Here is a 13,549-nt window from a genome sequence, read left to right on the forward strand (position 1 = left end):
CTCTTACAGAGTTCTGCCAACTAAGTACATTGAAAGGACAGAAGAAAAGGGAATAAAGGATGTAAGTAAGTTACTAACATTTTAGCTCTTGGAATTGTTGGGAAGGAAAACACTTCCTCTACCCTCTTAGGTTCATTAATTGGGAATCTGCAAATTAAATTGACAAAAGCAGATTACCATGAGAAAAAAACATTTAACTGTGTATGACTACATGCTGGGGTTCACAAAGAAACGTGATTTGAGGGGCTGCCTACAACTGGGGGCTTATATACTACTTAAGTGACAGGGAGTAGGAGAAAGGCATCTTCTGAAAAACATGACTTCTTGGTGGGAGGAGGGAAGGGCACTTATGGGAGAACAAATGACGTTTAGGAAAGATACATGTTACATTAGGAGAATATATGGGAGATATGGTAGTTTTATGAAAATGTCTGTTTGAGTCTGGTGCTTGGAACTTTTCTCTAATTTTAAGACTGTTTCCAAAAAGTAAGTAAATAAATAGAAAAGGTGAAAAGTCTAGGCAAATTTTATTTCTCCATGAGGAAAGATCTATGAATGAGTGTTTAAAGTGACATATACTAAGTTTTATGGCACTATAACAATTGTAATACATCAAACATTGACAATAAGGGCTTCCCTGGTGGCGCAGTGGTTGAGAGTCCGCCTGCCGATGCAGGGGACACGGGTTCGTGCCCCGGTCCGGGAGGATCCCACATGCCGCGGAGCGGCTGGGCCCGTGAGCCATGGCCGCTGAGCCTGCGCGTCCGGAGCCTGTGCTCCGCAGCGGGAGAGGCCACAGCGGTGAGAGGCCCGCGTACCGCAAGAAACAAAAACAAAAATAAATAATATTTTTTTAAAAAACCAAACATTGACGATAGCCATAGCAGCAGTATATCCAAATGATGTCTGTCTAAATCTTTAGGTCTATATATAGTGATAAAATTGGAAATACAAAAAAGCTATCAATCAACACCACTATATATTAATAACGAGTTTGGTTGTCTGGGTGCTGGTATCAGGGCTCAGTTTGAGTATGTAAAACTCAACAGTGTTTTGATTCATAAAATCTGCTTAAAAGTAAGTTAGATGCAGAGAAACATGGTTTAAAATACTATATAAATTTTCATCATTCACATATAATACAAAAATAGTTTCCTTTAATAAAGATTTTCACATCATGTTTAATGGGGAAACAACTAAAATGTTATGCAAACAACCCAGTAGGGAAATTTTTACTATTTCTCTTTTAGATCATATAATTTTTCTTCAAAATCTGTACATATTCTTGTGATGTTTTCAAAACTAGATCCTGATTTAGATTTGACTCATCAGTAGCTCCTAGAGGAGATGCTCTATAGGATCCAGCTTCACAGTCAGCAGTAGCTGAAAAGAAAAAGAAAGGATTATATTCTTTACCTAAAATACTTGCGTTAACTACATATAAGTTAGCAAAAAAAAAAAAAAGCTGAGACCTTTCTAAGCGTTCAGAAGAATGAAAAATATCTATACACGACATAACATTGCTCTTGTGGCTATCAGAGCTTCTGATTTTCTCATTCTTCATTCATTTACTCAACAACCATCTGCTAAGGTGCTGTGACAAGCACTGGAATTACAAGATGAAGGTGACACAGTCCACCCTGAAAAATCATATACTAGAAAAACAGACAAACAGGCAATTTCCATACAGAGTCATAAATACTATGACAGGTATAAAAGAGGGTACAAGGAACACTCAGAAGGGACACCCAGCTTTGTGTCAATACTGTCAGCTTTTTGGTGGAGGTGGTATGTAAGTGAATACCTGAAGGACAAGGAAAAAGTACGGGAGGTGGAGGGTAGAAGCACATACAAAGACTAAAGGTGAGGAAGAGCACCTGTGGGATTGTAAGCAGTCTATTTGACTAGATGCAGAGCAAAGGGGCAGAGGAAGGTAGTAAAGAGATAAGGCTGAATACTAGGGCAGGACCCAAACTGATTTGGGTGTTTTTACTCCAGGATATAAGAAATTTGGAATTTTTCCTGAGAGCAAAAGATAAACCAATGACGAAGTCAATGACAGGAAATTTTAATGTCAGCCACTAAGCGACAGCTACACGAACGTGGCTGCTCGAGTCTGGGTTTTTTTGGCCTTAATCACTGCCAGAAACTTGAGAAGTTGATGAACCCCATGTTTCCTAATAGCGTCAGTGTGCAGGTTGACAGTTCCACAGGGATGGCAGAAGTAGAGGAAGGATACAGCCAGAAATAAAAAGAAATACATAGGCTTTTTGAGATTTTTTTTTAAAGCTATGGAACATGATGAATAAATGAGGAATCAGGATAGCTTTCATTATGAATATTCATGCTTTCACAGTTTTCATTAGATATGTATAAGAAAAGATATTTAGCCTATCAATAGTATCTGTCATCCAAACAATGGAAAGAGATACCATTTACTACTGAATATTTACAGTTTATGTCCGAAATCAATGTCGAAATTGAATTCATACATTTCGGCAACATACCTTTTTCTAGTTCTCTAGTTATATTTTTTTCCATCTCCTGCTGCATCTGAAATAAGTCAAATATTATTTATGTTTAAGTTAGACAAGAGACATTTTTGTAGGAATGATGTATAGCTCATGAAATGTGGCCTTTAAATAATACTTCTAGAGACTAGAGCTAATTTGAGGACTGCTTAAATAGAAAAATAATCACATAAATAAAATAAAATAAATTCCTACTTATTTTGATTTTAGATAATAGAGAACATATATATGTAATGTTATTTAGATTAATCTGATAAAAAGTACGAAAAATATCAGTCTATTGAATATACATAATTTCAGAGGGTGATATTTTTGATCTTATTGGTACAAACAAGTTTAAATGGTTCAAGTCATATATTACAATGAATGCATTACTTTGCAATTCTTAGAAAAATTGCTCTTTATAAAATTTAATCAGTTTTTTTTACTCTAATGGATTTTTCCTTAAAATGAGTTTTCCATTCTTACACTTCTATAAAACCAAAATTTTAAGGTATGTTATACAGTAATAATTTTTCAACATAGAATCTTAAATACATAAAGTGAAGAAAATGGTTCTGTTGTAATTTCACGTCAAAATTCTACTGGCAAAAAATTAAGTAAAGGTATTTTGCTGTCTATATTAGGACTAGAACATTTATTTCAGAAAATCTGCTTGAAGAAAGGAAAAGTAGAGGCTAGAGCCAGTTTTCAAACTCAGTTTCTGATTCATGACTTTCTAGAATTAGAAACAAGGAAAACAATACATAATTCTTTAACTGTAACTTTATTTCCATTCTAGAAATTAGGGCCAACTTTTTGAAACATTTGACTAATTATAGTTATCTACTTAATTATGAAATGTGTGAGAACATTTCAAACTGTATTACAAGTGTCTCCACCTAGAGTGTTCTTTTAAAAATCTTTCTTATAAAAGGCACCCTCTAACTAAACAGGGTCTAAAATAGTATACTGAACATAATAAACACTGTGATGATAATGATATCATGATAGCCAACGCCTTTGTAAGTTTTAGGTGCGAAGACAAATTTTTTGGCTAGCAGGTTTCCCAATATTTTCAGAGACTGTTTTCCATAACACTTTTCTGACAACAGCACTATAGAGAGGCCCTATAAAATGAATAATGTGACAACATTACTAGACAGGTTTTGTGAAATTAATAATTCATAACAGATGAAGGAAGAAGGCTTTACTGAAATGATTTTTTATTACCATTAATAAACACTGAAAAATGTAGGTCACGTTTTTACATGCATTGAATTAGGGAATGACCCGTGTAAGATTACTCTCTTTTCCCCCAAAAGCTCTTGTCCTCAATATGTACTTCCGAGACCCTCATGTTGACTTCTAGGTGAGGATCATGTTCGGCTGGAGGAAGTAGTTGAAAGCCGAACATTAATAAGGAGAACACACCTGCATTTTTCTTTAAACTTTTCCATTTAACAAAAATACAGAAAGGTGAGAAAATTATACATGGGAAAACAATATATCAGCAAGTTTTAATTCTAAAGGTTTTTAGTTAGAAGGATTCTCTCACAACTGGTAGTTTCCAAACTATGTCCCATAAAAATGGAAGGTCCCACTGAGGACACTGCAGGATTGAAGGACAAAGAAGTCACAGCTTCAGGGTCTCCAGCCACTCCTTTAACTAAACAGCTCTATATTTGTCTCTGTTTTATATAATACAGTTTCATGCAAAAATTTTTTTTAAAAAAAAGAAAGGGGGCTTCCCTGGTGGCGCAGTGGTTGAGAGTCCACCTGCCGATGCAGGGGACATGGGTTCGTGCCCCGGTCCGGGAAGATCCCACATGCCACAGACCGGCTGGGCCTGTGAGCCATGGCCGCTGAGCCTGCGCGTCCAGAGGCTGTGCTCCGCAACGGGAGATGCCACAACAGTGAGAGGCCCACGTATCGCAAAAAAAAAAAGAATTATGTGAACAACAGCAGTATAATAACTATTCTGTGGCATTCTGTAGTGATTATGGAGACATGTCTTTGCATCTTGATAGAGTAAGTAGTGCTCTTCAATCTCTCTTATTAAAACCAGTACGATTTGGCAAAGACCCCACAAGGGAACTCTGTATACCTAGTAACTACAACATTGAGTTTAAAATAAACTATTTTTCGATTTATCTAGAATTACTAAAAAAATAAACAGCTCTTTCCTCCAAAAAAATTAAAGGAAAAAGTTCCCACAGAAATTTTCTCTCACATTGTTTTTGCATTCACACACTCTTTCATCTTCATCTTGTAAAATGATACATTGTCTGATTTTTTGGGTGACAACCCATGAGAACATTCTAAGTTTACATCATGCTTAGCAACTGACAGAGAGCTTGACATGCATTTTCTTTTTGACCCTGGAGTCCAGTTTCACGGCTCTGAAGCACTTAGACCCAATTTAGCCACAGCACTGTCTAAGAAACCTTAGCTTTGCTCTTCTATGATTTGTTACGACGTGAAGCCAAATAAGAAAACAGGTTGAGACTTCATTTAACAAGAGCTACTTTTCTCTGCATCAAGAACATCATGAAAACACCATCAAAACCATAAAACCCTGTGCACTGAGATGGATATTTTAATAACAATGATACACAATGAAAACCAGTTGCAATTTAAAGACTCCCCATCATAGTCGTCATTCATCCAGGTGATGGCAAGATAGAGACATAAGTGGACTTCATTTTAAAAATGTAAATATTTGCTTTATTTACGTATTTAGAAATGTTCTACAATTGCTCAGCAAGACATTTTATAAAAATTCAATAAAAATGCTCTAAGTAAAACAGTAATTAAGGATGCACTCTCATGTACGAAAATGACAAAAAATTTTAACTTAAAAACAGAAATTAACCTATTTAGTGCTACAAGTCTATTTAATTCACAAAAAGGATTTATCTAGGATTCCTTTAAGTAAAAAAAATCCAGGGGCTTCCCTGGTGGCGCAGTGGTTGAGAGTCCGCCTGCCGATGCAGGGGACATGGGTTCGTGCCCCGGTCTGGGAAGATCCCACATGCCGCAGAGCGGCTGGGCCCATGAGCCATGGCCGCTGAGTCTGTGCTCCGCAATGGGAGAGGCCACAACAGTGAGAGGCCCGCGTACCGCAAAAAAAAAAAAAAAAAAAAAGAAATTAACCTATTTAGTGCTACAAATCTATTTAATTCACAAAAAGGATTTATCTAGGATTCCTTTAAGTAAAAAAAAAATCCATATATGGTTAAGTGTTTGGATGCCAATCATTCACTTATGCTTAGGGGTAGAAAAACTAGGGTGCAGGAAAACTTGAAAATGATTATGAACCATTTGCCAAACTGAAATCAATTAGAAAGTATATCTTTGGTTATTAGGCAATAATATTTAATTTCTAAAATAGAATTTAACTGCAGTTTTTCAAGAAATTTAAAATTTGTCAGTTTAATTACCTTTACTGAATAAAGTTAATGATAAATCTCTCTTGAAAATGAGAAATCGAGAGACTTTAAAAAAAATCATAAAATTTCTGTCTCTTTATTAGCACAATGAATTATGGCTTTTACTTCGTGTGCGTAAGTCAAGTAAACAATTCAGAATTTCACTAAATTAAAAACAAGAGTTATTATCAGAAATCTGAAACCCAAGGGAAAAAGGATAATATAACTAACCTTGGTCAAGTAAATCTCCATGCTCTTATTCGAAGGGCGTGAACTTGAGGTAGAAATCTCTAAGTTTTCTCCTGGAGTAAGATTTCTATTGAGCACTAAACTATTATTAAGACTTCCTACACAAGGTGGCTCCAGGACTGGCCTCGTAGTAAGAGTGCTGAGTAAAGATCTGTTCTGCTGTTTCTCCACCAGTAGTTTGGTACTGATCTCTGCCAGCCTCTCATTAGTCCTGGAAAGATGGCAAAACACCAATTTCATTCATTTCATTTTCCCTAAATGATTCCTAAATGATTTGCATTTTTAAAATTGCCATAATAGTAAATGGAATGTCCCATTAAACCACGTTTTAACACTGAAAATGGCTCAGAGCAGACCTACTATAAACAATTCTAGGTGTAAAATTGTTCTAAAGAAGTATATATGTGTCTGGGGGATCCTTAACTAACAAGTAAGTCAAAGTCAGGAGAGGAGAGAAATGGTGTCAGCGATGGAGACGGCTTAACAGGTGACGCTTGCTGCCTTCTGCGATGGCTGCACTTAGACACCCACCTTTAGTAAACCAGTTCAGGGATGAAAAAACAAACCATCCTTAAAGACATTTTCAAGCATTTGCTTTCACCACCCCTGTATACACATTTCACTCATTACCTCAGAGAAATTAAGCATTCGGCACTGAGGAATAATCTAGAGCAGCCGTCCCCAACCTTTTTGGCACCAGGGACCAGTTTCGTGGAAGACAACTTTTCCATGGATGGGGGTGTGTGGGGGTTGTCAGGATGGTTCAGGAGGTAATGCGAGCGATGGGGGGCGATGCGGGGCGGCAGGTGAAGCTTTGCTGGCTCGCCCACTGCTCACCTCCTGCTGTGCGGCCCGGTTCCTAACAGGCTGCGGACGGGTACCGGTAACACTGTTACTGAGGCACTGGGGGTGGGATCTGCCCTTGCGGTCTTCCACGCACCACCCCCCCCCACGCAGGCCACCGTGTTATTTTTAGACACTTTGTGAATGATACGGCCCTTCGCCCCTCTGTTACTTTCCCCTTATTTCACAAGCATGCCTTTATGTAGAGTAGAAAAACGTCGAATACAGTAGTTTGTCTCAGGGCGCCCTCTAGCGATGATACCAAAGATGATAATCAAGAAAGTAAATTTACCAAATGCTAAAATGTGACGCTTTGCGTTTAAGCTGTAATCTTCCAAAAAATAATTAAACTCGTTAATATTTCTATTTACGGGAATTCCAACAAGAAATTTTATCTAAATTACAAAGTTTCAAAAACACTTAGCTTAAAGACTAAATCAGGTTAACTATTGGGTTGGCCAAAAAGTTCGTTTGGGTTTTTCCAGTAACATCTTACGGGAAAACACAAACGAACTTTTTGGCCAACCCAATATATGAAAATATAAAAAATAAAGTTATTTAAAACGAACAAAAAGGTGGGGAGATGCAAACTGGACTAACATTTTAAAGGCGACTTCACTTACTAACATCATTTTCCAAAGTTATACTATCTAGTTAGCTTTCACTTCCTACTAATCTCATGAACCTGGCTCAATAAAAATTATGCTTTAGAGGCAAATTAATGAGCTAAATTTAAATTTATTTTCTATGATTCTATGTTTTGACTTACTTGTTTAGTTTATTTGCCAATGACTTTCTAACTTTTAGTTCTTCGAGGTAGAGTTGCTTATATTTTTCCAATTCTGTTTTATTAGAATCTTCTTGAAAAGCTTTCATTTTGGAGAGTTCAGATTCCAGATCTTTAATTCTGAGTTCCATCTGACTTCTTACTGAAGCATTATTATTCTCTCTTAACTGCTCTAAGTTTTCTTGAGACGCTGCTTGTGTCTAAAGTAAAATAAAAAGATACATGTTTAAAATAATGATAACCTGAATAATTATAGTATATTTGTGCCCTTTAGTTTTGCGTCAATGATTCAGAGAGCAATTTTAAATGTGAAAAAAAAGCTGAACTTTAAAAATATTTATCATCAATGTAAACTGAGTTAAATCTTAATTATAAAATTAAAGTCGGATCGTTCTTATATTTGTACCCATGTAATCTGATAATTCAAAGAATAATAGGATCAATTTAAAAGTTTTTAAATTGAACAATACAACTAAGAATAATCCAAGAGTATAGTACAATTTCTAAATCACAATATTTTCTTTTCATCCTAATAGTTTTGTTTTATACCAGTTGGTCTTAAAAATAGAATGATTCTCTAGTGAGAATCGTTTTGAAAGATCCATTTAGTGAGAATAATGATGGAAACCGAAATATTTAAAGAGAGAAACAAATACCACCTTCCTTCCAGGAATTTACAAAACAAACTGCTATAAGGGAAGTAGAAGAAACACATAAAATGTATACATCCGAAATGTAATTTATAGTGAAGTGAATTAAAGCACATTACAGATCAAAAAATTAACCTGTAAAAATAGGTTGACTTCTTTTAATTTTTCTATTATATCCTGTCTTGCTCTTTCTTCAATCTCCCGTTTATACTGCTCTACTTGACTGTGTTCTATCATATTCATTTCTATATGACTTCTGAGGTTCACTACTTCTTGTTCCAACTTCTTTTTATTCTTCTCTAGTTTTTCACATTTCTTTTGCATTACTTTCATAGATAATAACTCCTGTTGAAGAACTTGATTTTTTGCACCCAGATGTAGACACTTTGAAGATGCAGTTTCCAGTTCTGCTGTAAGGTCATCAATCTGCATGAACAAAATAAAATCGTTTGGTAATTAGGGACGTAGACTTGAGAATAGCCTAACTCAAATCCAGTATCAACTTTCAAAATAAATTCAGTTACAATAAAATGGTGTCTATATTGTAGCATGTAGGACCTTCAATTACTAAGAAAATGAAGAAAAAAGTTCAAACCACCAAGAGCCACAAATATATATCCTTTACTGTCGTCATTGTTACACAACATTTGCATTTGATTTTATACTCTTTTATTCTTCTATTGTTTCATGTCTTTCCTCCATAAAATGATTATAAGTCACCTCTTAGTAGAAAGTCTCTTACTCCTTCCCCACCCTCATCTTAACCCTCCATGATTTTTAAAGTTTTAGGGATATCATATTGAGTTATTTAGGGCTGAATTAATAAATGCCTCCCAAAATAAGACTCTGAAAATCAGACTCTAATGAGTCTTGTAAATATGGCTTCTAATACCGTAAGCCTTTTTTCTGAGCTACAAATATTTTATGCTAATTTGAATTGCATTCCAAGGAGAAATGCTTCACAGGGTTAAGGAGAAATCACATCTCCCAGTGTAATAGTTTAGCGAGATGATCCATACATTTTTCTGAACAAAAAAGTGCCATTAATTCTTGTAATGCTTTGTTACTTTCCACAGAATAAGAGAACATACTAAACAAAACAAACAAAAAAACTTGCTGGAATTTCAACGACACTGAGTTGGGAAGAACTTCCCTTTAGACAGAATGATTATTTGGTAAGACAAGGCAAGTGGATGTGATAGTTTTAAAACATGTCTACAAATTCTTTCACACTTATCTCACGAAATTCCCAGGGCTTCGTAAGACTGTTAATGGAAGCCTGACGGCCCTTGAAGAGGCTGAAGGTGACAGCTTCTAGGCAAGGGAAGAAAATGACACTGCAACCTGGAGGAAGGGGGACTCTAGCTACAAAGCAGCTGAAAGTAAAACTGATGAGAGGGATAAGCTAAAAAAAAAAAAAAAAAAAGACTATTAAATATAAAGGATCCAGGACTCATTGGGTTCAAATATCTGTATCCCATTTACAGCATCTCCACATGCCCAAATAATGCTAAAACAAAGAAATAGGTTCTGGGCTAAGATGAGATTTAGGGTGCTGCCAGGAAAACATGGTCTAAAGATGAAGCCAAGACTGTAGAACCCTTTATTAACACCCTGGAAAGACTTAAGTTGATGCCTCAAATTCCTTTAAGGATCTTAAAAAAGCCTAAGAATTTTAAAGGCATCATCCTACAAGCTTTCCCGTCCTACAACAGCTTCACAAGAAGCCCAAGCGGAAGAGCTTATCTCAAAAAGATTTGGGAGGGTAGCTTTTCCAATGGCATGCACCCCAATAAAATTCACAGGACACTCAAAGCTTTAAAGAGAACTGTGGTGACAAAAACACTGCTTGCTAGCTTGGATTAACAGAGACCAAGACAGTACAAAATGAGAAGAGGCCTTTGGGATTTTCTTAGAAGTTCTGTAAGTCCCCCTTCCTCCAGGTTTCAGTGTCATTTTCTTCCCTTGCTGGCTTGAGAAACACTACTCAGCTGCAAACACAGGTCATTTCTTACGAAAAGGACAGAACAAAGAGCTCAGAGGGTACAGCAAAGGAGAATCACTTCCATGGTCGGGACTAAGTCCTAACCAAAGAGCTGGCAGCAGGTATCAGGCTGTATTTCAGAACTGCTATGGACCAGCATGTCTTCCATTTTCCATTTCTGAATGGGAGCGTCTTTAGCAGTTTAACAGAATGCTGGGTATGTGGGTGGCAGAAAATTTGTCCCTTTAGTTCTCAAGTCTTAGTACTGAGAGGATTGGTACTCAAGGGGCTATACTCTAGAAACCACGCCCAGGAGCCTCATCCCCATCTGTACCTGGTGAAAGATGGTAAGATCCTAGACTCAAGCCTGAGCCTGACACCATAACAATTGAGATTTGTGGGGGAACTGAGTAGGGATAAGTGTATTCTTCATGTGGAAGGAATATAAAAAAGTGTGGCCAGTGGGTAGATTATGCTGGTTTTTAAAGGTATCCATAAGTTTTTTAAAAATTTTATTCCATAAAAAAAGGTAGACTATGGGCCAAGCATAAGTGACTTATTCCTAATGAACAGAATATGGTGAAAGAGATGCTGTGTGAATTGCAAGGCGAGGTTAGACAAGGCAACACAGCTTCTGCCTGGCTCTTAACCTTGGAACCCAGCCCCATGTTGTGAGAAGCTCAGGCCACAAAGAGAGCCTCGGTGTTCAGGGTAGGTGTTCCAACTGAGGGGAAGAGAGGCCAGCTCGCCTGGCTATGCTTTTCCTAAGTATAGATTGTGAACAAAATAAACGTTGCTTATTTAAGCTACTAAACTTTGAGGAGATTTTTAGGAAAAAAACAGGTAGAAAAGTGGATAAAAAAAAGAGATAATAAGAAACATAACTTCAACACAGTAGAAATTGGTTTTCTATAAACTGGAATCTAATAAATGTTGAGATTAATTTGAAATGACAAACAGTGCTGATGAGAAGAAGCAGATAACTAGAAGAAAGACCTAAGAACTATTCAGGAGGAAGTTTTTGGCAGGTTCCCTTCACTTACAATTTCTTACAGATAGGCAGGTATGCCTCTTCAGAATTTCCCCTCAAGTTTGAAGATAAGGAAGGTTGGTAAGCAAGGAGACATATGAAGTATAATAGTTGAAAAACAACTAGAAATCGTCAGTTTAATTACCAAAATCAGACTTTTTTACTTCATCTCAATTAACTGAAATTCTAAGGGATAGGCAGCCTTGAATATTTATTAATCTAGGACTCAATCTTCATTGTCCTTTCCTCAGAGAGGAAATAAAACATCATGGAAGCATTTTTAATCTTCTCAGTAGTAAAACAAATGCAGTGTCCTTTGGCAGTATATAATTAAATACAATTTTTCCTTTACCTTACTTAAAGCTTGTTTGTAAGGGAAGGTAGGACTATCTCATTTTTACACTGTACCACAGTGCTTCTCTATATCATAAAAACTGGCTTTGAAATTCAAATTACTAATCTATTATTTGTCCCAGATAAATTGATTATTACCTTTTTTTAAAAAAATTCATTTTATTTATTTTTTGGCTGTGTTGGGTCTTTGTTGCTGCGCACAGGCTTTCTCTAGTTAACGGCGAGCAGGGGCTACTCTTTGTTGAGGTGCACAGGCTTCTCATTACAGTGGTTTCTCTTGTTGTGGAACACGGGCTCTAGGTGCATGGGCTTCAGTAGTTGTGGCACACAGGTTCCATAGTTGTGGCTTGCGGGCTCTAGAGTACAGGCTCAGGAGTTGTGGCGCATGGGCTTAGTTGCTCCATGGCATGTGGGATCTTCCCGGACCAGGGCTCGAACCATTGTCCCCTGCACTGGCAGGCAGATTCTTAACCACTGCACCACCAGGGAAGCCCTACCTGGTTTTTAACAGCTATACTCTTAAAATTTTTTCTTTGGATGGGATTAAATAGTTATTCTATTCATTATGTGTTAAGCTATAAAGTACAGCTATGCATCTCTTTCTTTTTAAATAAAAGAAGGTAGATACAGGGAACTGTGGTTTCTGAGAATTCAGGATCTTTGTCAAGAACGAGATCAGCATGAGTGTTATACACAAGAACCACGTCAAAAGATTTAATTATGAATTGCAACATGATGGCTTAGAGAGACTTCCAATGAGGAAAGCTGACAGCCCAGACTTAATCTCCTCCTAGATGGTGAAACCTATGGATGAGTCTATGAATTATAATGAGCTAAACATAATGAAGCAGATAGCAGACTAAGTCAGCAGATCTTGTGACCAAGATTTGATGGAAACTGGAGTGAAGTGGGGGGCATTGGGTGAGAGACTAAAGGTCTGAATGGAGGGAGAAAAAAAGGAATGGACTTTACCTTTGTAAACCCACTTCCCATCATGTCATGGGGTCAGTGAGGCATAAGCTGGCCACAGGCTCCTTCAAGAGGCAAAAAATCTCCATGGAAGTAGAGTTAAAGACATTCCACTACACTGACTTTTTATTATTACATAAAACAACTGGTAATATGCAAGATGACTAAGAAAGAATTCTCATAAAATCTGACTTGGTACTGGCATAGGACAGACATATAGATCAATGCATTACCATTGAGGATCTAAAAGGAAAGCCCCACATTTATGGCCAACTGATTGTAAGAGTGCCAAATAATTGAATGAGACAAGAAGAGTCTTTTTAACAAATGGTACTGGGACAACAGAATATCCACATACAAAAGAATAAAATTAGACCTCTACCTCATACCATATGTAGAAATTAACTCAATATGCAAGAGCTAAAACTACAGAATTCTTAGAAGAAAACACAGGTGTTTATCTTCATGACTGGATTTGGCAATTCTTAGATATGACACCAAAAGACAAAACTCGACCAACTGAACTTCATCAATATTAAAGACTTCCGTGGTTTGAAGGACACCATCAAGAAGGGGAAAGGGCAAGCTCCTGAATGAGAGAAAATACTTGAAAATCCTATATCCGATCGAAGATTTGTATCTAGGATACAAAAAGAACTCTTACAATTCAATAATAAAAAGACAATCCAACTTAAAAATGGGCAAAAAGTTGAATAGACAGTTCTTCAAAGAAGATACACAA

At 36.7% G+C, this 13,549-nt stretch overlaps 1 protein-coding gene across 1 annotated transcript in view; it reads right to left on the bottom strand.

Annotated features, from left to right (window-relative positions):
* Nucleotides 1–1,246: 1,246 nt before the first annotated feature.
* ANKRD26 (ankyrin repeat domain containing 26) overlaps nucleotides 1,247–13,549 on the bottom strand; it is an 88,641-nt gene continuing 76,338 nt past the window's right edge. The window contains exons 30-34 of the mRNA XM_065871914.1: nucleotides 8,606–8,896; nucleotides 7,803–8,020; nucleotides 6,173–6,401; nucleotides 2,508–2,553; nucleotides 1,247–1,383 (exon numbers count right to left, since the gene is read on the bottom strand). Coding sequence (XP_065727986.1) covers nucleotides 1,247–1,383; nucleotides 2,508–2,553; nucleotides 6,173–6,401; nucleotides 7,803–8,020; nucleotides 8,606–8,896 — 921 coding nt within the window. The remainder of the gene's footprint in view (nucleotides 1,384–2,507; nucleotides 2,554–6,172; nucleotides 6,402–7,802; nucleotides 8,021–8,605; nucleotides 8,897–13,549) is intronic.

The sequence above is a fragment of the Phocoena phocoena genome, chromosome 2 (genome assembly GCF_963924675.1).
Source record: "Phocoena phocoena chromosome 2, mPhoPho1.1, whole genome shotgun sequence".
Lineage (NCBI taxonomy): Eukaryota > Metazoa > Chordata > Mammalia > Artiodactyla > Phocoenidae > Phocoena > Phocoena phocoena.